Source organism: Streptopelia decaocto (genome assembly GCF_964273445.1).
Source record: "Streptopelia decaocto genome assembly, chromosome: 1".
Lineage (NCBI taxonomy): Eukaryota > Metazoa > Chordata > Aves > Columbiformes > Columbidae > Streptopelia > Streptopelia decaocto.
In genome coordinates, this window is record NC_138663.1 from 15719350 (window position 1) to 15741821 (window position 22472).

Genomic DNA, 22472 nt, shown 5'->3' on the forward strand with positions numbered 1-22472 from the left:
GTACCGATGTACCCATTGTTGTGACACACCCATAAATTTCTGGCAGATAATTTTAAGATTTAATATTTTGTGGTTAGTCTCTGACCATAATGTAATTCTTGTTTGCAGTCTGCAGAGCAAAGTTCTTTCAGTGTCTGTGACATTTTCAAGGCTGAAGCAAAATAATTTTCTGTGTCATGTGATTTTAGTTTACTGACCACATATGTGACAAACTAGCTTTGAAATTTATGGTCAAAAGCCCTGCATAAAGGTTCAATTATTAAGTAGAAAAAACTTTTCATACCAAAAGTTAAAACTGAGTTAGGTTTTCTATCATGAATTTATTAAGTCTATGTATTCAGAACTAGACCTATTTTTAAAAGGCGCTAAGTGTCTCCCACCAATTTAAATGAGAATGAAGGTGCTCAGTTGGATGGAAGTTGAGGGGGCAAGTGGTTGTGTTGTGCAAGGGAGGAAGCAAATTTCAGGGGCATTTCTGTTCAGTTCACACTTTTCATGCAGGGCTCTTAGAACACAACGTGGCTGATGGATCATTTTCAAAGACATTATTTACATGAGCAATTGGAATTGTGTTTATTTATAGTCTGGCTGCAATCACATCCGACTACTGGGTTTCTTAGCGCATTTATCACACGAATGGTACCAGCAGGAACTCCGCATTTAGATCCCCATGTTGCCATTTTTAATGAATACTCCTTTTTAATGAAACTTCTCTGCTTTGTTTCCTTGCCTTGGTTTCATGACTGCAAAGTTAAAACTACCACTGTCCTTCCTTCTGAAGATAGAATCAACACACTTTAATGATTAGGTTATAAAATCGCACATTGATCCAAGCGGGTAGAATATATGTAAGTGGCTTAACGGAAGGGAATAATGTAACCCTGGGCTGGCTGGGTTAATGGAAGCTCTTTGTTCCCAGCCACCTAGGATACACATGTACACTTCTTTCTCTATTAAACAAATGTTTACTGTCAGAACTTTGGGGTTTTTCAACCTACGGGAGGGGGTTTTGTGTGTGTGTTCCACGCAAAATGAAGTGAGAGCAGCATGACTCTTTACTTCTTCATATTGTCTGCTCTTGATTTTTTGGAGGACCCAGTCCAGTGAAGACTTAAAATTCCATTTTCCAGTTGAGTCGTTGATCCTTTAGTTGATACAGCCACAAACATATATTGGGAACTGTATGCTGTTTCCCTTTACCTCTTGCATGGATATTGGGGAATATAAGGTAGAATTTTAATTATTTTTGCAGGCAACAAAGCTGGTGACTAGAAGACTTTCTTTTTAGGCTTTTGAGGGTTCTTTTTAGGCTTTTGAGGGTTCTTTTTACTTTCTAGTCTTTCAGTCTTTGCTTCCTTGGGAAATCCAATTTTAGTCATACAATGTCTTTTGTGCTTATCACAATATATAATTACAGTGATAAACATTGCAAAACAGATTGGAACAAGAATCTGTAACTGTAATCCATTCAGCAGTGGTCCCCTGCCTTCTAAAACTGTATTCAACATCAGCGTTTTGCACCGTGCCCTTGTGGCTGTGAAACCGTAGGAGTTTGTTCTTCGCGATGGAGAACTGAAGGCCCAGAGTTGTTGGGTGGTACCTGGGTGAGGGAGTGGAGCCCCTGAACCGTGTGCTCCCCTCCTCTCTCAGGTCCTGAAGCACCCTGTTATGCCTTTTCTTTCTATTATATTCTTGCAGATATAAGGAGTGGCTGGGGACTGCGGGGGACAGATGCAGCAGCATGAGGGAGCGGAGGCTCTGTATATGGTGTATCCAGCATTCTCTGGATCCCACAGGCTGTATGTACAGTGCTTTTACGTGGTGTCTCTAATTCTTTTGTAGTCCTATAGTTATTACCTGGCTTCATCCTTACAGGTGTGTTATGTTGATATTATTTAACTTCATGATAGCTTAAAAATACTCTGAGAGCCTTCTGCCATGCCCACTGAAACCAGTGGTAATATTTACACTTTTTTTTTGCAAAATTTTGACTGATTTTTTAAATTTATAATTTTCAAAGGTCAGTGTAGTATGCTGATGAGTTATGAATGGGTTTATATGATCTGGAGGATCTTAAAATTTCCTTTCATTAGCAGTTCAGTGAATTTTTTAATCTTCCTTCTTGTAATGTGTCTTTTCCTAAGTCATTAGATTTTCAGTGGTGACAGTGTAATAGCAAACACTTTGTTCTGTACTGTTCCTGGAATAAAAGAAAATATGAAAGGCCTTTTTCTTGCTGAATGTAAGCGTAACAGTAGGAATTCATGTCTATTTTAGATAGTTTTGTTGTCGTCAATAAATAATTGTGTATTTCTGTGGATGATACTCCAAGGGGACATTGACAGTGTCAGTGTACATGCTCCTCGCTGCAGATCACATCATTGTTTTCCCTTGGCAATACCCGTAGGGATTCAATGCCAGACCCTCCCACATCCTCAGAGGCAGGAGTGGGTGACAGTAGGAGCTGTGACATGCCCAGGGACATGTCTGCTCCTCCAGCCACTCTGCAGAGATGAACCACTTTCTGCTTAGGCAGATTTTATTCTGCATGGTGGGTTATTCTGTGTCCAGTTCTTTATGTTTAAAGCAGTGATGTCTTTATAATTTACATCTAGTGCTGTGAGACTTGGGAGGTTTGAATTCTATCTTTGATCCACCTGTGAAGTATTTTTATTGCTTAGGAGGTGATGCATTCCTGCTAAGTGTTCTATTTGCTATTCTTTTCAGTTGAGCAAGTGCAGGGATCAGGTGCCTGTGTTGCCCAGGAGCGGAGCTGGGAGAGCCGCAAAGGCATCAGCTGGTCCAGGTGTCTGAGGTTGCAGTGAGCTTCTTGGGCACTGACAGGGACCAGCACCACTCTGTGCACCTCTGAGACCAGATTTTTTGGGATACTGTTCCTAAGATGACTCCTCAAGGAGGTGCCTGTCTCTTTCTCCACTTGTCATGATAAAGACAAGACCTTTGGGGTCCATGGAGTAAACACAGGGTCTTGTGACATGGATGAAGCTTGTGTGGTGACACTGACCCCATAGCACCGGTTTACCAAATATACACCAAGATGTTTATGCATTTATCAGCTTTTTCCAGTTCAGCAACTGTGTGATTTACAGCTCCATCAGATCCCCTGGCACCAACTGGGGTTTCTTCTGTAAAAGTGACACTTTGGTCTCAGTAGTAACACGCAGCACTTTGTTCAAGCAAGTTCAAGAAAGTGAAACACCAGAAATAATCTTAGACCCTCAGTGCTGTGATACAGTCCCTCAAATGTGAATCACAGAATCACAGAATGTTGGGGATTGGAATGGGCCTCAGAAGATCATCTAGACCAATCCCGCTGCCAGAGCAGGAACACCCAGATGAGGCTACACAGGAAGGTGTCCAGGCGGGTTTTGAATGTCTCCAGAGAAGGAGACTCCACAACCTCCCTGGGCAGCCTGTTCCAGGGTCTGTTACCCTCGCCGTGAAGAAGTTTCTTCTCATATTTAAGTGGAACCTCCTGTGTTCCAGTTTGTACTCACTGCCCCTTGTCCTATCATTGGTTGTCACCGAGAAGAGCCTGGCTCCATCCTCGTGACACTCACCCTTTACATATTTATAAACATTAATGAGGTCAATGTGAATGTGGATACGAAAATGAATGTTGTCCTGGGCACTTTCTTTGGTGGGTGGCAGTAGTGGTCATTTGGAAATGCATCTTATTCCAAGATGAGGAAAAGGAGCTATGAGTTTTGTAAGAATAATGGTAATTCATTGTACCTGATGGGTTATTGTATTCTTGATGTAAATACTTAGGACACAGTTCTCTTTACAGTTCTGTTTACAGTTCAACTAGCACTAGTATTGAATGCCTCAGTTCAGCTGCTCATTACGAAGTAGGTAGACATACGTATCTCACTTCAGGATGTGGCCTCAGCTTTTTCTCCCCAACATTCTCTTCAGGCAAGGCTTTGGCTCAGTGTTCTCCATCTCATGCGAGGAGACAGTGTTTAATGTACTACAGTGGCCAGTGTTCTTGTCAGGTTATGTTCAGATGAGTGGAAGGTTAGCTTAAGATTTCTGTAATTAAAACATATGGAGACCCCATGGGTATTTCTCATCAGTTTCCTGCACTTCTGTGTTGCTCCCCAGTAATAAGGTCAGTCTGAAATCATTTGACTTTCTTAGGAGAAATGCTATCTTTTGCCATTTTACTGCCTGTAGAATTCCTGAGGAAATATCATATTTTTATGAATGTGAACTTTCTGTGCTTTGATAGAGCAAATTCATTCTCAGTGAAATAAAATGCTTGGTAGTCTGGGGGGCAGGGGGAGAATGTATGTGTTTATTTTCTTCATTATGATTCTGACTTGTGATTTATGAGATTCACAGTATCACAGTATCACAGTATGTTTGGGATTGGAAGGGACTTCAAAAGATCATCTAGTCCAATCCCCCTGCTGGAGCAGGAATGCCTAGGTGAGGTTGCACAGGAACATATCCAGGCGGGTTTTGAATGTCTCCAGAGAAGGAGACTCCACAACCTCCCTGGGCAGCCTGTTCCAGTGTTCTGTTACCCTCACTGAGAAGAAGTTTCTTCTCAAATTTAAGTGGAACCTTTTGTGTTCCAGTTCCAGAACAACCATTCTGTTTGTTCTGAACAATGGCGGCTTGTTAAGATCTTGCATTGTCTTTGTCCAGCTTTCTCTGACTAACAAGACTCCTTGCTGAAGCCCAGATTCATCACAGAATCACAGAATGTCAGGGATTGGAAGGGACCTCAAAAGCTCATCCAGTCCCATCCCCCTGCCGGAGCAGGAACACCCAGATGAGGTTACACAGGAAGGTGTCCAGGCAGGTCTTGAATGTCTCCAGAGTAGGAGACTCCACAACCCCCCTGGGCAGCCTGTTGCAGTGTTCTGTTACCCTCACTGAGAAGAAGTTTCTTCTCAAATTTAAGTGGAACCTTTTGTGTTCCAGTTTGTACCCATTACCCCTTGTCCTATCATTGGTTGTCACCGAGAAGAGCCTGGCTCCATCCTCATGACACTCACCCTTTGTGTATCTGTAAACATTAATGAGGTCACCCCTCAGTCTCCTCTTCTCCAGGCTAAAGAGCCCCAGCTCCCTCAGCCTTTCCTCATAAGGGAGATGCTCCACTCCCTTAATCATCTTTGTTGCCCTGATTGCTTCTAGAACATCTCTTTGAGGTACTCTAGGTTTGTAGCTGTGGCCGTAAGGTTCCTGGCACCTGCTGTTTTCACTGGGACATCCTGGTCTTAGAGTCTGGCCTGTATAGGAACATGCTGACATGTTAAGGATCTGTCATATCGTGGCTTCTCTTTTTCAGTCACCAGGGCAGTGTTCTGGTTTCATTCAAAAATTTACAGGCCATTCTTGGATACATTGAACATTTTCTCCTTTTGCCTCTTTCTGTGTTTTTGTCAGGGTGAGGAGCCTCAGGTGAGGCCTCCTATGGTTAAATTAAAAGCACTATCTGCAAAATAATAATTTTAAATGAACTACACAGAAGCAGAAGTTTATTTACCATGAAACAGTAATTAACTTTGGTCTCTCTAATCTGTTAGGGGCGTTGGGACGTAAACACCAATAACATGCTCAGGGCTACAATCGATAGCATTTGTGTTTTATGCATTTGGCTGTGTGCAGTCCCTGCAGTCTTCCCCAGCATGCTGAAGGCGGCTGCTGCTCAGTGTATTCCAAGCCTGCCACTGTTTATTTTTAAGACTTGTAGCTTTTAATTTGTATTACTTTTTATTGTTTTCAATTCATTTAGAATTAGAATAGTTTTATTTAATATATCAGCAGTGGGTACCTCAGTCAGCAAATGGTCTGGTTCCTTCAACTAGAATATTTTTGTTATCTTGGTAACTTTGACACTGAATTATTATTTAATCATTAAACTGGACATTTCTAGAAGTGTCAAGGGAATTGTATAAATTAAATCAGAAGTTCTTTAGCACTGCTACTGAGACACAGGATATTTATAAAAGAATACTATTTCCTTGCGGTTCCTTCAGCTTTTTCTGTGGCCTTGATTATTCCCTCTAAGTTTTATGTCTGAAAGTACATTCTGTTACAAATGACTGTTTTGGCTGAAGAAGCTAGATGCCGCTCTGTCTTACCCTAAGGGTTCATTTATTCTCCTTTGATATTTAACAGAGTTGTTGCTGAAGAGCATCTGTAGATAATTCCTTTCACGGGAGAAAAAGACTGAACTGTAAGCCTGAATTCTAGCACCCCCAAAGTGAGATGTTAACTCTTTGTTTAACTTGTGCTGTAATACTAGGAGCTTTTCTGAAAAGTGGACATCTGGAATACATGATTTCCTATGGTATAGGTTTCAGTAAATGTAAGGTAACTGACTCAGGTTAGGATTTTATTTTTTTCTCCTCCAAATTGGAAGGAATTGTAGTTTACAGAGCACGTATGTGTTGTTATCTGTCCTCTCATGAAGTAAAAGTAGCAATAAAAATCTTTCTACCTTTTCAGTAAGAATAATTTCATATGTCTATTATTTCCCTGGAATTATGGATCTGATTTGGATGTATAGCTGACCAAGAGGAAGCAGAGTTGAAAGCATGAATTTTATGTTTAGTTTTCAAAATGGCAAGTCCGCTTTTGTTCTGAGGTTTTCTGCTGTGGATCCCGTTGCTGAGAGCGTTGCTGCATTCACACTCATGAGCTTCCTCCTGTTGTGGGACAGTTTCCTTTTCTGCTGAAACAGTGTAAGGTTGTGGTTGTGCAGGGGAACGCAAGAGCTGCTCTCACTGGAGATCCTGCGTATGACGGCATGAAACTACGAGTTGAGGTTTGTGTAAAATGAGGAACTCTGTGGAAAATGGGGAATACTGGAACAGGGACTGGAATACAGCAGCAAAAGGTTGTGGAGATGTGGTCAGCTTTTTCCAAGATAATGCATTGTAATTATTGGAGGTTTGTTGCAGAAGTCTGGAGGCCATTCATGCATGGATCACTTTAGTCCTTCATTAAGTGGAAAGCGCAGAGTCTTTCTTGGCCGGCTGCAGGTGGGCGAGCGTGCTTTTGCCATCACAGCTGTTTGGGTGCTGAGTGGACTGGGAAGTCCAAAACAACTGTCTCGACAGTCTGAGGCTGTTTGAGGTCATGTTGCCAGGTGTTCCTCAGTGATATTCTCCTGCATACTTTATGTCAGTTTTTCTGGGTTCAGCCTTAGCCAGCTTATCTTCAAGTGTAATGTGGTTTCAAGTAACTACTGAGAAAACAGAGTTAAGTGGTGATGACCAGCATGGAAGAGTGATGCAACTTGGAGTGTCCTACATGTGTTGATGACACCTTCTCCAGCCTTTCTGCGTCTTCTTATAGTAGTATAAAACAAGAGGGAGCAGAACACTCTGGAAATCTGCAAGATCAATAGGTAGAAGAAGAAATACAACTGGCTTTACAATATGCAGGAAAAAGCTTGATTTGCATCAGGTTTTGTGTTCACCCATTTAGTCTCTTGCATACAGCAATATTTAGTTCATAATGGCACCAAATGTGTATGTGTGGGAGGGGTGGAGGATGTTTAGAAAGCTGGGAATAAAGATGCGATTTTTCAATTATCAGAATTCTCTGTCTGCATTTACCTTTGGCTAAGGACTTTCTGAGAAATATTAGTTCCAAGTAGTAACAGTTCGTTAGCTGAATGAGTGGAGCTGTTTGTTTTTATTTTTAGAAAAAAGATTAACTAGTTCTGTGATGATGCCTTCTTTCATGTTCTGAGTGGTAAGTTACCACACAGTTACAGACTTCTATTATTTTGCAATATAAATGTTGTAATCTGTGTTCTCAGTGTGATTACAGTCTCACTTCTTCGAAGGGTTATATTTGTAGTTCATCTTTGGCTTGTTATAGTTGTCTGCACCATTACAAATGTAGGTGAGTGATTGCTATGTTGGATGCTTGCTTTTTTACCTTAGTGTGTAGTACCAGTATTATTTCATAACAACAGCTTATATTTTGACTATGAAAAAGTAAACCAGCGTATTTCATAGTCATGATTTGTCTTCTAAACTTCCTTTGGCTATCTAAAGAGAATCCTGTCAGCAAAAAGCCTTAAAGGGATTACTTGGAATTGTTGAGAAACCAGATGTTCAGAATCAACCTTTTCAAAACTTGGCAGAAATATTTTCCATAATGTCTTTTGTCTACCTGTCTTCCTGTTTTATCTGGAACCTGTTTAGTAAATTTGGTTTATCATATTTCTTATATAGAGGATTATGTGAGCATGGCTTACCCATTCAGTCAAAGCCAACATACCTAAAATCAGCATGCTAAAATTCCAGGAGATAAGCTCCTTTAGCTTATTACTGCATTTCATTTTGCTGAACAGCCTGGGCCCAGGAGGAAGGAAGAGCATCTCATTACAGAGTATTTTGTAATGTAGAATGTAGGGCATTTCTGAAAATGGGTTCAGGCTTCCTTCCCTTGGTCCCACAGCTGTGAAAAGCAAAGGTAAATTTGCTATAGCAACCATTCTTTTAAAAGGATGACTCCGCCTCTTTTTTTAGGTGCCTATCCTCAGTTTGCTATTCTGAATCTCGTACAGATGCAGGGTTTTCTGTGAGGCCTGTTGAGATTGAATTTTGCACTCCCTTAGCTGCCTAGACCAAGTCTACCCTGTACATGGGAACACTGGTTTTGACACGTGCCTCTGAGGGACTCTTGTGATTATGACTTAATTAGATGCCATTCCAAATACTCCTAGGAGTATTCTGGATTTAGTATTATCTGTGCCTTCCTCGTCTTGCTCAATGATCGATCATACTGCTATTGGCAGATTTCTCACCTTTCTCTCCTTGTCTTGGGCAAATCAGTCCACAGCCAGGACACTGAGCTTGTCAGAGTTTGGGTTTTGTCCCTCACTGCCGTGCAGTGAGTCTTTGCATGAGTCTTTGGCTTGGAGGTCACCTTCTCCTGTCTGCACTTAATCTACATTTTTTTCTCTTTTCTTGAATGCTTTTATATCTTTACATATCCAGTCATCAGTGATTATTTTCTTTGTGTGTCACTCATAACCATTTTCTTTCTTACTACATCCTTCCTTTAGCTATCAAGATCTTGTGTTAATCTTTAAAACACTGGCATATAAAGTAACCAAAAATGTTGTTCTATAAAATAGCCACCTTTTTGTTTAGTTAACCTTTGTAACACTTTGCAGATCTGTAACACTAGAACCTGCTCCCTGTTCCAGTCCAGTTAAATCATTGTGGTGCTCAGCTGTTTTACCTGGTGACCTGCTGGCAGACCTCAGTTCTGCTGTTTGTTTTCCCCTCTTGAATTCTGTGTTCCTTAATGCTTTTCTGAGTTCTACTTTTCCAAATGCTCCTTTACACAGCATAGGCACTCCCCCTTCTTCTCCAGAATGTTAGTGCCTTGGAGAAGAGCATCTTTCATCTCTTTCCCTTCTGTATGTCCTTACTTACCTTATTGTGGTGGGTTGACCCTGGCTGGACACCAGGTGCCCACCAAAGCTGCTCTGCCACTCACCTCCTCAGCTGGACAGGGAGAGAGAAAATATAAGGAAAGTCTTGTGGTTTGAAATAAGGACAGGTAGAGATCACTCAGCAATTACCTTCACAGGGAAAACAGACTCAACTTGGGGAAATGGACTTATTACAAATCAAATCAGAGTAGGAAAATGAGAAATAAAAACAGATCTTAAAAACATGTTCCTCACACCCTCCTTTCTTCTTGGGTTTAACTTTATTTCCAATTTTTTCTACCTCCTCCCCCAAAGCGGCACAGGGAGATGATGGGGGTTGTGGTCAGTTCATCACACATTGTCTCTGCTGTTCTTTCCTTCCCACACTCTTCCCCTGCTCCAACATGGGGTCCTTGCTGTGACAGACAGTCCTGCACAAACTTCTCCAGTGTGGGTCCTTCCCACAGGCTGCAGTTCTTCATGAGCTGTTCCAGTGTGGGTCCCTTCCATGGGGTGCAGCGCTTGAGGAGCAGACTGCTCCAACCTGGGTCCCAGGGGGTCACAAGTCGTGCTAGAAAACCTGCTCCAGCCTGGGCTCCTCTCTCCACAGGGTCAGAGGTCCTGCCAGGACCCTGCTCCAGCGTAGGCTTCCCATGGGGTCACAGCCTCCTTCGGGCATCCACCTGCTCTGATGTGGGTCCCCCACAGGCTGCAGGAGGAAATCTGCTCCACTATGGACCTCCATGGGCTGTGGGGGGACAGCGGCCTCACCATGGGCTGCACCATGGGCTGCACCACAGGGGAATCTCTGCTGCACAGCCTGGAGCACCTTCTCCCCTCCTTCTTCACTGGCCTTGGTGGCTGCAGAGTTGTTGCTCTCACATTATCTTCATTCCTCTTTTCTGGCTGCTGCGTTTCCCTGCAGGTTTTTTTCCCACCTTCTTAAATACATTATGCCAGAGGTGCCTCCACCATTGCTGATGGCTCAGCTTTGGCCAGCAGTGGGTCCATCTTGCAGCCGGCTGGCATTGGCTCTATCGGACATGGGAGAAGCTTCTTGCGTCTTCTCACAGAAGCCACCCCTGTAGCCCCCCCCACTACTAAAACCTGGCCATGCAAACCCAATACACTTATTTACTTCTACTGTCTTATGTCTGACTCATTCTTATATCTCACCTTCAAAGTTTTCTCAAACTCCAAAATTTGAGTACTTCCTTATCTGGCATTGCTCTACTTGTATTTTTCTATTTTTCTCCCATTTTCTTTCTTTTCTTTCTTTCTTTTTTTTTTTTTTTTTTTTTTTTTTTTTTTTTTTTTTTTCTGTTGAATTAATAGTTCCATGTTTTACTTTGCTAGGTTTGTCATTTCAGTGGTGTCTTTTTGCACACGTATTTCATATTTAGCCCAGCATTACAAATAATTATTTTTAATAATTTACCCCAAATACACATATTTCATTTAACAACCAAAACTAATGCCTCCTTTTTCGGATATTATGCAAGATTGAGGGCAAGACATGAGTGGACAAACCAAAGGAGAGATTAAAAGAGATTAATGGGTAATAAATTAATTCAAATGTCTGTTTCTGTTTCCTCTTTATAGTATTCAATATGTAGAATTTTGCCATCAAGTTCAAAAAATTGGCTATGGTCATTTTTCAAGAACTGGCTGAGTATGCTATTGACCACTTTAATGTGTCTTCAAATGTACTAGAACTCATCTAAATAGTTTCTTGCTGAAGTTTACGTAGTTTAGTAAAAATCAACAGCAACTCTTATAATTTTTGGCTGTATTATATGAAACTTGATGTGATGTACAGTATAAATTACAAACACTGTCAGACTAGACAGATAATTCATTTTGGGTAGGAACAAGCTGCTGTTGTTGTTTATTGCATTGTATATAGTTTCTTTAAACTGTACTACGTTACTAGTTTAAAAATGCAAATATGTACATCTCAGGTTGTAGGCTCTGGAGATGAACAGTTGTAGCTTCAGTTTTTAAAATGTTTGTAGCAAATCAGGTTTTAAAGCTGTTTGTTATTTTAATACTGAATTCAGAATACTGAAAAATATTTTGATGTAAAATAATTAAATCTGATTGTAAAAAGCAGATGCAAAATAGGCAAAAAGACTAGATTGCATTGTTCAGAATATGTTTTCTCAATTGCTGCAATTTATCTTTACTCGCTTTCTATGTAAGGATGAGTTTTCTAGTGGGAAAACAATGTACACTCTCTGAGATCTTTCTGATGCTGACTTTTCAATAAGAAAAGAAGCTGTAGTTGATGGCCATGAAGTACTAAATACGGGAGGAAGAGCTGGGGGCAGTTCTGTTTTAATCTTGTGGTATTAGCAAATATAAAGTGGAAACGTATGCAAAGAGAGCTGTGTCTGCTCAGACTTCGTCAAATATTTATGCGTGTTTCAAATATGTCCCAAAAAACACACTGTAGCATCGTGAGCTGCTTGGACTCCTATGAGAATGAGAACAGAAGGTTACACAAGTCAACACCAGAGTACAGTATGTTGCTATATGTTATGCTACTCCATATGCTAGATTGGGAAAGCTTATAGAGTAGGTAGTATAGTACATGCTATATACTGGCAAACTCTTCTAGTGGAAGTGCATCTTACTTTTGTAATGATTTTATTCTTTAATAACTACCTGTAGTGTCCTGGACACTGTAATGTGTATTTGTGCTGGTTTTCGCCAGCCAGCCAGATGAAGTTAAGCATGTCCTGAGAAGCCAAGTAAAACTGTCTCCTACCATGAGCCAGAAGCCTGGTTGTTTGTTTTTTAGCTCTGTCTTGACAAATTACAGAATTATGGAAAGAACTGAAATAGGACTAGAAGAAGGACTAAGTACTATGTAAGTCCTTAGGGAAATTCTGTTAAAACCCTTTCTGTTTCCCTATTTAAAAAACAGGGAAGTCTTTTCAGCGCCTTGCAGTGAAGTTGGAACACACTGTTTCTGTGGAGAAGCCTATTTAGCAATTCAAACCACTGTGATTTCAGGGAAGAGTGTACGTCTTTGACCCAGCGAGGAGCATGCTGGCTGCAATGCAGCTTGCTTTGACCTCTGGAGTACAGGAGGTTACTGCTGTCTAACACGTCGCAGTTTTCACTGTTAAATACCAAATAACATGTGCCCACACACAAATAAATCTCTTGGGATAACGTTATCCAAAAATGTCTTGTGTGGGCAATCATATTTCTTCAAATGGGCTTTCATAGTGTTCAGTATCATCTTGATGAAGTCCCTGCTTCACCGTGAGGATTAGTGAAATATGAATAAACCTCATGTGCACTCTTGAATGGGGAATCATTGGGAGGTTCTGTGACTCACTGTTGGCATGGACCTCATTCAAGACGGTACATGTTATATTAGGCACTTCATGTTACTCGGAAATGCTGGAGGAAATATCTTGAAGTTTGACTAATTAGAAATAGCATTGGTAGCAGATGGACGAGAGAAAATACTGTGTAAAAGTTGATTGTGGGAGTGTTTGATTTCTTGCAAGCATGTAGTGCAGGCTGAGCAAAGTCTTCCAACTCTGTCAAAAGGTTCTGGTGTTAAGCTGTGTAGCTGAGCACAAACTCAGTATTTGGTACGTGTTCGTGACTATCAGGCAAGCTTTGGAGAATTTCAGTCTATATGCTGAAAGCAAGAAGAGATAACTGTCCTTCATGAGCAGCCGATCTTGAAACAGACTGTTTTGGCCGTGCTCCCAAGACTGATTCAGTCAGTCCCCGCCTGATGAACTGAAGGCCACCTTCCAGATAATTAAGAGCAAACAAGCTGCCTTGATTTTATTCAGCTTTGGATTTTTAGGCTAGTGTCCTGAGCACTTAGTCATGTATGTGAGGTGGTGGACCACTCAAAAGTCACTACCCCATAAATCTGGTAGATTGGAGGGGAATTTCTTCAATTTTGGGTTTGTTGCATCTGAGACCTTTTTTTTTTTCTGAGCATACATACTTTTATTCCAGTTTGGGTAGCATTTGTAATGTTCTATGTCTAATGTAGTAATAACACAGAATTGCAAGCTATACGGCATTTTGTGTATTAATTTGCCTAATAATGCTTAAATAAAGTTTCAGTTTAGTGACCCTATCAGGTGTAGGCGTTTCACAGATGCTTTCTTTTTGACAGTATCATGGGAAATGATAGCCCCAGCGATCATGCTTTGTTCCAAATTAGCTTATATTTGAAGTATACTTAACTCCTTGAAATAGTCTCAGGGTTTTGCACAAATGGATCTCAGCAGCAGAGCCAGTTGGTATTGCCTTATTATATCATGCATAGAATCAGATAAATTTTCTCATATCTTCATGCGCTCAGATAGAGGGGAAAGTTGATCTCCTTTTCTGCGTTGTTCTTCAGTCCTTAAGTTTACTAAAAGCTCTTCAATCTCATCTTCCATGTGGTCCAGTCACAACCAGGTCTAGAAATAATATGAAACTTGGTAGTTGTAAGCATCACACAGGGTTGCTTTTGTTTAAAGAAAAACTTACACTTTGGGGATTTTGGGGTGCAGGGCTCTCTTGCTAGTTCATCCTGCAGTGGTAAGATTTGGTGAGATGTTAAAAAATGGGTTTCTGTGTCAGCAACTTTGGAGGTCCCGTAGTATTTGCGGTCCAGTTTGGAACTACCACCTGCCCTGCAAGGAGTCTCTGCGCGTCACATTTCCAATCTGGGTTTAGTAGATGGAGAGAAGTATGTCCTGACAAAATGGGGAAAAATCTCACACTGCCTTTAAGTCACCATAGCAATTTCTGTACAGCTAAACTGGGGAAGTGACATTCTTGTTGTATGAGGGGATGGGCATAGCGGTCGTGGTTCGGGATGTTGTTCGGAACGTGTGGCATGCTGCCAGAGCTGCAGGGGTTAGAGGTGGTTGATTTTCATGCTCCAGCCTGATTAGTTGTGCTGACAAAACTGTGCTCTTGATTTGCCCTGAATGGGATGAAGAAATATCTCCACAGCTCTTTTTTTGCTTTATGACTTGGAGGTTCTGTATTTTAGGAAAGGTACACACATACTGATTTTTTTTTTTCCAGCTGTGTTTTGAGTATAATACATTATTTTATGACTATATATGGATTTTCATTCATTTCATTATTGATAGCTTCTTATTTCCTGATACATCAAGGGAATAGGTAGAGCATGACTTACATTTTTGGTGATCTGATGATTACTAACTGTATGTTAATTTTCATTTTATACTTAATTCATATCTGAAGTGACTGTATTTCTGGTTTTGAATATAAAGCATATTTACTAGCTGAAAACCAGAAAATCGACTTTACTTGGAGTGATGAGTTAGGAATTATAAAAGCTTACCTCTTCTTGCTGACAAAGCAATCCATCTAGAGTTGCGTGCACTTTTCAGCACATGTATTTTTATAATGCACTGCCTTTTGACAATTCAGACTTTTCTTACAAATATTTTGCATTGATGTATTTGGGCTTGTTTGTGTCCATTTTGGGAAAATATATGTGAAACATAACCCTCAGCTGGAAAAACTGAATAAAAATAGTTTCACTTAGTTGAGCTTGGCAACCAGTGGAGCAATATGTACAGTGTTTGTATCACTCTTTTTCAATACCATAATTATGCATGGGATTAAATAGGTCCCTAAGAATGGTATTAGGACTACGTTTTGAGCAATGATGTGAGTATTGCATTCAGCAGCAACATGTAGCAAAATGTGGCAGGGTGTTTGGGCATGAAGAAGTCACTGTGTACTGTGTTATGTCAGGAGTGTGGAGTGAGCTGGACAGATAGAAAAATAAAATGCTGAACACTATGAGCATTGCAGCACCAGCAGTGCACCTGTGGAATCACAGAATGTTTCAAAATAATTAATGGACATGGTGCCAGTCAAGCCTTAGACAAAAGGAATGGGGAGCACAGAGTGTCTCCCTGGAATATACAAAAAGAATAAAGAAGTTGTGATATTGCACGAGCAACCCACTGTCATCATCAAATGATTAATTTCTTTATTTTTCAAGAAATACAAACTAAATGGAGAAGTGCGGAAACCAGTCTTGCAGGTTGTTGTAACTAACAGGACTCATTTCAAGAGGGACAGGGTTTATCTTGGCCAATGAGCCACATTTTAGATTAATCTCATCTTAATCTGGACGCATAATACAGGATAGGTGAATCACTTTGTACATGTGCCCGTTTCTCTCCATTGACTGTAATTGGAATCCAGGTGACTTCTGCAGATATGGTTCTGTACATAAGAGGCATCTTAGCTTTAGATGCTTTATGTCATTAGGATTCTCATGTCCCAAACCACCAGTGTTCGTGTCATGAAATTCAGTTGGCTGTACTAATGTCAGAAACCATGTTTCAAGAACAGAAGTAAAACCTATCAAGTTTTTCCCTGACTCATCTAGTGCTGCAAACTTAGCAATTAATATTACTAGACTATAAAGTCTGCAGGGCAGATCACTGCAGTAAGCAAGGAAGGGAAGGAAATTCCATATTTAAAACACAGAGCCACAGACTGGTATAATATTTGTGGCCCAAATGAAAGTTGCATCCATCTGTGATTATGGCAAAAAGATAAGCCAAGGCAAAGTACAGAATTGTAACCAGAAGAGTAAGTTTCTCATCACAGATGATAAGAATAAATCATATTAAAATTTGGACAGAAAGGCAGTAGCCAGGAGAAACTGCAGTTCTTAAATATATTGTCCATAATCAGTGATAAAGAAGGAGTATTTATTGAAGGCACTCGCTGATAATAGTCACTGAGACTGACTTGAAATGAGCTTCTAGCAGAGAAGGGTGAAGTTGGAGCAGAGACACCAGACGCTACAGACATCTCAGGAACACACTCTGTTTCTGAACTGATCCTGCTTCGGGCTCTGTGAAAGGGACTGATAACGTGATTCAGGGTGGGCATGTATGAGGCTAAATTCAGTTTAGTTCATGTGGTTTGGCAGGCTGTTAAATTTTCAGCCAGGCTTTCTGAGACCTGTAAATTCTGGGATGAAAACATCAAAGCTATTAAATTAATTTCCTGTTTTGTATATTTTTTTTCAGTGTAGAGGTTTTATTGGAGGCAAGGACAGGACGTAACTGTACCTCAGGCTGAGACGGACTATTTGTACCCCCAGCAGCACGCTGTACTGTAATATGGATTTGTTGACTCCTATTTACATACATGCACTAGGGCACAGAGACTGATACCAGCTCAAAGTAGAGATTTACATTATGATGGGCCATGGTGCTTACTTGGTGTGTTATTATTGTTGCTATTCAAATAAAATCCCCTAAAGTTTATTTCAGAGAAGACTGAAGTAACTATAGTACCACAAAACAGTTGGTAGGAACATTTTGTTTATGCAGAGGTAAAATATTATAGTTGTTCAACAGATTGCAGACTTCCTTTTGTGGGCATTTGTAATTATTTGGGACCAAATCCAGTTCCTAGTAAACTTGGTAGGAATCTTTCAGTCAGTTCCAGAGGGACTTCTATTAAATTTATCTTTTTTGAAGATGCCAAGTTTTATGAAGTTGACATTTTAGTGTTTTCTAGGTGCCTCATGTGGTGAGGACCAAGACTTCTTTGAGACTCTGCATAATATGTGCAATTATATGTTTTGCCATTAAATCATCTCAATTGGGTTGGATAATGAGGACATTAATGGGTCTAGCTGGTCACTACTTTAGAGTTTGTTTGTATAATAACATAGGAAATGTGGGGAATAAACAAGAGGACCTGAAATCTTAATCCATGAGTGACATTGCGACTGAACCAGCACAGCAAAGACACGGTGGGAGGACATGGAGGAGGACGAGGATTTTTCTGTTGTGTATCGGGTTCAGACACTTGTGCTGTGACCCCATTGTAGGAGGGGTTGGACACTCTGGTGCTCTGTGAGTAATACTAAAGGGTAAGAACTTGTGGGCTCCATCGTTACACAGGCATTGCACAGACCACCAAACAGATCAGGTAGGTGGGGATTTTTATTGGCAGAGTACAGGGGATGGTGGTGATGGAAGATTTCAATCAATCAATCAATCATCTGTTGGAAATCACAGAATCACAGAATGTTAGGGATTGAAAAGGACCTCAAAGATCATCTAGTCCACTCCCCCAATAAAGGAGAATACCAACTGCCCAACATGTTTTGCAGTGCGCTTAGGACCAAATTTTGAGATGATGGGAAATGCAATTGAAGGGGAAGTTATTGTATTTGATACCAACTCTAAGCGAGAAACTGTTCAAGAATAGGGAGAGAAAAGGCAGCTTGAGTAAGAATAACCCTGGCATGACAGAGCTTACAGATTTTGGGAGGGGAAAGAAGCTGAGTAAAAGAATCAGAAAAACAGGTTTCAAGGGGTATGAGAGGACTGTGGGCATAATCTCTTTGGAAAGGAGTCTGGAGAAAAGTTGTTAAAGGAATTGGTTTTTCCTTAAAAAGAAAAAATGCAAATTGAGGCAGCACAGGAGAAGGACAAAAAGAATAGGAAAATAAATCTGTCTAAAACATAAGCACCTTATTTATATCAAGTACAAGAAGGAAGCAAGTAGGAAATTAAAACTAGGTTGGATTATTCAGAACAAGTGCAAAAGAATAGCAAAAGGGTTGTAAATCAGAGAAGCCAAGGCCAAAAAATGTGAACAAGAAAAGGCTGTGTACGAGAATGAACATGAAGAGTAACAGAAATTGTTCTGGAAGTGTATTTCTGGTGAGAGCATGTTCCAGGAAAGTGTTGCTCTGCTGCTTAACAGAAGCACGTCAGTCTTCACTAATGGTAGTAAGAGCATACGGAAAACTCAGCCTAGAATAGAAAAAGGACACATCAGAGAGTAGTTAACATGTTAGGTGTTCCCTGGTTAGCTGTGCCTGAGACACGCTATACTTGGAAACGGGAAGAACTGGCTAAATCAGTCTCAGCCCTGTTAGCATTTACCATTGAGAATCTGAAGGAGAAAAACGAAAGAGTGTGAAAAAAACAGAAAAGTAGAAAAGCCTTAAAATAGTGGCAGAGCTGTGGATGGGAGAGGCCTATCACAGATTTACAAATCATTTTTGTTCCTAAGGAAATTACAGACAAATATTCAAACATTTTGTAAGTACCTGGAGGAAAGCAACAAACAGTAACCAGCATGTGTTTGTTGGAACTACCGAATACCTGATAGCAAGAGATTAACATTTGTGGATAAAAGAAAAGGAGCAGATGTCCTAGATTTTCATTTTAAGAAAGTTTTGAATGCTGTCTCTCAAAACTCCCTGATCAACAAGCTTGGGAACATCAAGCAGTAAGTTGCGTGGGATACAGCTGCAAAACTGGGTGGATACGGTAACCTCCAAGCAACTACTGGTGTTTCACTGCCGTGTGTGTTTTCCATAAGAGTTTATTGTAGAGATTGTTGTGGTTTTTTAGTAATAATCTGGATTACGTGTTAGAGAATATGCTTATTAAATTTGCAGTTGTCATACAATGGAGAGTGGATTGGAAGGATGCTGGGGAGCAGGATTAGAATTGAAAATGATCTTGACACGTTGGAGGAATGGCTTTGGGAAAAAGGCAACATTAATATTTAATAGGTGCAAGTGCATAGTGCTACACTAGGGCAGAATAGCCCTATACAGGACACAGGACAGCTGGGTGACCAGTGGGTTTTGAAAATGATACATAAGTCATTAAGATTACATGAGTAAACATAAGCTGTTATGAAAAAGGTGTGGATGGATGAAAAAGACACATAGCTTGCAAAATGTGTGGAATAATTGATCTATTGTACTCAGTACTCTGCTCAAATACTGGGTCCAGTTTTAAGCATCACATGTCAATGAAGATAGGGCTAATTGGAGGGACTTCTGAGAGTGGCAATGAGGACAGTTAGCTGAAAAACATGACTTGCATGGAAAAAAATGAAGAAACAGTATTATTTACCTTAAAAAGTAAAATATAGGTAGGAGAGAAAAGTTTTCCAGTATGAAAAACAAAAAAAATACCCAACCAAAGAAAAAAAACAAAACAAAAACACACCAAAACCCACAAATCAAACCAAACAAAAACAACCAAAAAACCCACAACCAAAACAACAACAAAAAATGCCAAAAAAACACCAACAACCCCCAGATCACCTTGAACTTACACAGATGAAGGATTTCTGCCTCCAGCATGGAAAACTTAAATTCTAAAAAGAAAGAATGTTTAGCCATCAGGAGGAAAAAAAAAAAAAAAAAAAAGTAAGATAAGATAATTTAGAAAAGTTATGTGAGAAATTTATAACTATATTAGAGGTCCTTTAAAATACAGAAAATTGTCCAAAATTATACAAGCGTAGCCTTGTTTCACCCTCATTTTGGAGATGACCTGCTACGGACCCTGTCAGCAGTATCTTCTGTGGTTCTCTACTGAGTGTGTTACATTACTGTGTATTATTACTGTGCCACACAATGCATTTCTGTTGTGTAAATTTTGTGAAACATTATTGTAGTTTGAATTAAGATTATACTTCTTTTATTTCAGTGTGTGCAGAAGCTTACAATCCTGATGAGGAAGAGGACGACGCAGAATCTAGGGTATTTAATACTTTGAGTCAAATACTTGTTTTTTCGGTTCTCAGGCATCCAATTTAGGAAGGAAAATGTAACCAGCATTACCATTCCTTTCTAAAAGCATCCTTATTATAATGTACTTTAATAACCTTTTGGATTGTCATGCTAAAGGAACATTTACACATTCTCTGTAATAGTCACCTCTGTAGGACCTGATGGGAGTATTATTCAAAATTACCACACCTTTGATATATGGTCTGTTGAGGAAAAATTTCTGTGCAATTATATTTGCCCAGAGAGCACCTGCTCCTAAAAGTACTTACTTGATGTCCTCATAATCCCGAAGTGGTTTCCTCAATATTCTAGTATTTTTCGTAAGGCAGAAAAAAAAAATAAATTATAAAATCACTAAGATTTTCAGATGTACAGTGCAATAACTAATGAACTATATTTACTTATTTTACTTATGTCACCCTTTTAAAGGCATTTACTTAGCTTTTAATATGAAATGGCATAAGTATGACTTTTACAACAAATTTAAATGTTTATATTCTACCTAATTTCTAGCTTGTAAAACTTTCAAAAAGGTTATCCTGCAGTATCACAGCTTTGAAACCTGGCATACCAGGTTGTGTTGAAGGAGCAACTTGATTGATGCATTAAGCAGACACTGGTAATTTAGTAAATCTCTGGCTCACTTGGATAGTGCCAAGTTTATTGTTTATTTTGTGGAACTTCTAATATAGATTTAACATAGATAGTCTTCGGGAAGTAGTCATGGCAAAGGGCTAAATATAACAGTGATGCTTTTTGTAGAACATGCATGCTCCAAATTTGGTTAGAGAGTAGTGGAGCAATAGTTTATGCAGCAATAGTTCAGATCAAGGTATCCAGAATGGCTTTCAGAAATGAACTGGATTCTACAAATGTAAAGATCATGTTAGCTTAAATACAGCAGTTCTTCGTTTGCTAACACTATGGCGATATAATGTTATCCATGAGTGTTCATTCAAATTCTGAAGGTTTTGAAATGAAAGCGTTATGAAGCATGGCCAAAATATTGTGTAAAATGCTTAGCTGAATTAGCTCAGTCCTTCAGCTAGTGCTGCCATGTGATAACCACTTTAAAGGTTTTTCTATTATACCCCTCAGATTATTCACCCTAAAACAGATGATCAAAGAAACAGACTGCAGGAGGCGTGCAAGGACATTCTTCTTTTTAAGAACCTAGATCCGGTAAGAGATTCTTGGTAACGAACAACATTTAGCAGTGCTGCTAAGAATTAACTCTCTTGAACTTTTGAACAGAAGTTTACAGATGTGACTGTTTTAAGTTCTTATGTGAGCTTTTTTGACCACTTCACAAACACCAGAAATGCCATTTCGATAACTGATATGTCATATATAGAGAGCCTTTTGTTCACCACAATGAATGATATACATGTATACATTAGTATGATTGTAAAGTATTGTATTTTCTTATTTTTAATCTTCTTGCTTTACATTGAAGTATATAAACTCATCAGTTAACTGGAACGCTTAGGTCGTTCATTTTTTTTTCATCCAAAAGGGTGCTGAGTGCTCCATCAAAACCTAAAATTACTCCTAAAACCCACAGCTTAGCTATACATGTAATTGAACAGCAAATTATCTAATAGAGAGTAAGAGAACAGCAATAGTGAGGTGTTTACGTTATTATTTCAGCTTAATACAGATACTGTAAAAATGCCACAGACAATTTTCTTCTGTGCAGATAATTTCTGTCTGTTGCCTATAAAAACAATTATGGGCTTTTAAGAAAGCTGAAATGCAGTGAATGAATGAACTGGATCAGAGAAAGGTGACAATGCTTCAAAAAAGCACTGGGCTTTTTAAGGGAAAAAGTGAGCGTATCAATCAGCACATCCACACTGAGGATGGGCTGACTTGCAGCGCACCAAGTGCTTTCTCAGGAGAATTGATTTGGTGCTGTCAGGGCAGGGAGCATGGGGAAAGGGAAATAAGTATGTAGAGTTTTAAGCATGAGAACAGAAAGTTTTAAATTTTATTCAAGAGGGAGCCAGTAGGACGGCCAGCCTGCAGCTCTGTGTGGAAGTCAGGTGCTGTTACAGAGAATGCACACTAATTCGTGCTGCAGGTTTCTCACTCCTGCTTTTGTCAGCACACAGGCTGTTCCCTGTTCCCAGAGAGGCCCTGAGGAGCAGTGAACCACAGACCCCCAGCTTTGCAGAACCCTGCAGTTAGAGCTATAGGAGGGCATCAAAAGTCTCACTTAGGTGCCAATAGGTCTGCATTCTTGGGACACTAAGGATCCTGACACAGATGATTTCCTAACTAATGCCCTCATGCTGTCTGTTTAATGGGTAGTTGATTAGCTGTTCCACTATACTTGTTGAAGCTCAAGTCACCCAAACATTTGCCCCTTCCACTCCTGAATTATTTTGCTGCATATCTTCAGAGGTATAGTAGTTTGTGGGCATCTGCTCCGCA

General features: G+C 39.9%; 1 protein-coding gene across 2 annotated transcripts in view; it reads left to right on the top strand.

Moving 5' to 3' along the window:
* The window catches only part of PRKAR2B (protein kinase cAMP-dependent type II regulatory subunit beta), an 87121-nt gene that overhangs the window by 43079 nt on the left and 21570 nt on the right, over positions 1 to 22472 (top strand). For both annotated transcript variants that reach the window (XR_014186685.1, XM_082076312.1), the window contains exons 3-4: positions 19954 to 20006; positions 21135 to 21218. Coding sequence is in view for 1 of the 2 variants with exons in the window: in XM_082076312.1 (XP_081932438.1) it covers positions 19954 to 20006; positions 21135 to 21218 (137 nt within the window). In the remaining variant the exon portion in view is untranslated. The remainder of the gene's footprint in view (positions 1 to 19953; positions 20007 to 21134; positions 21219 to 22472) is intronic.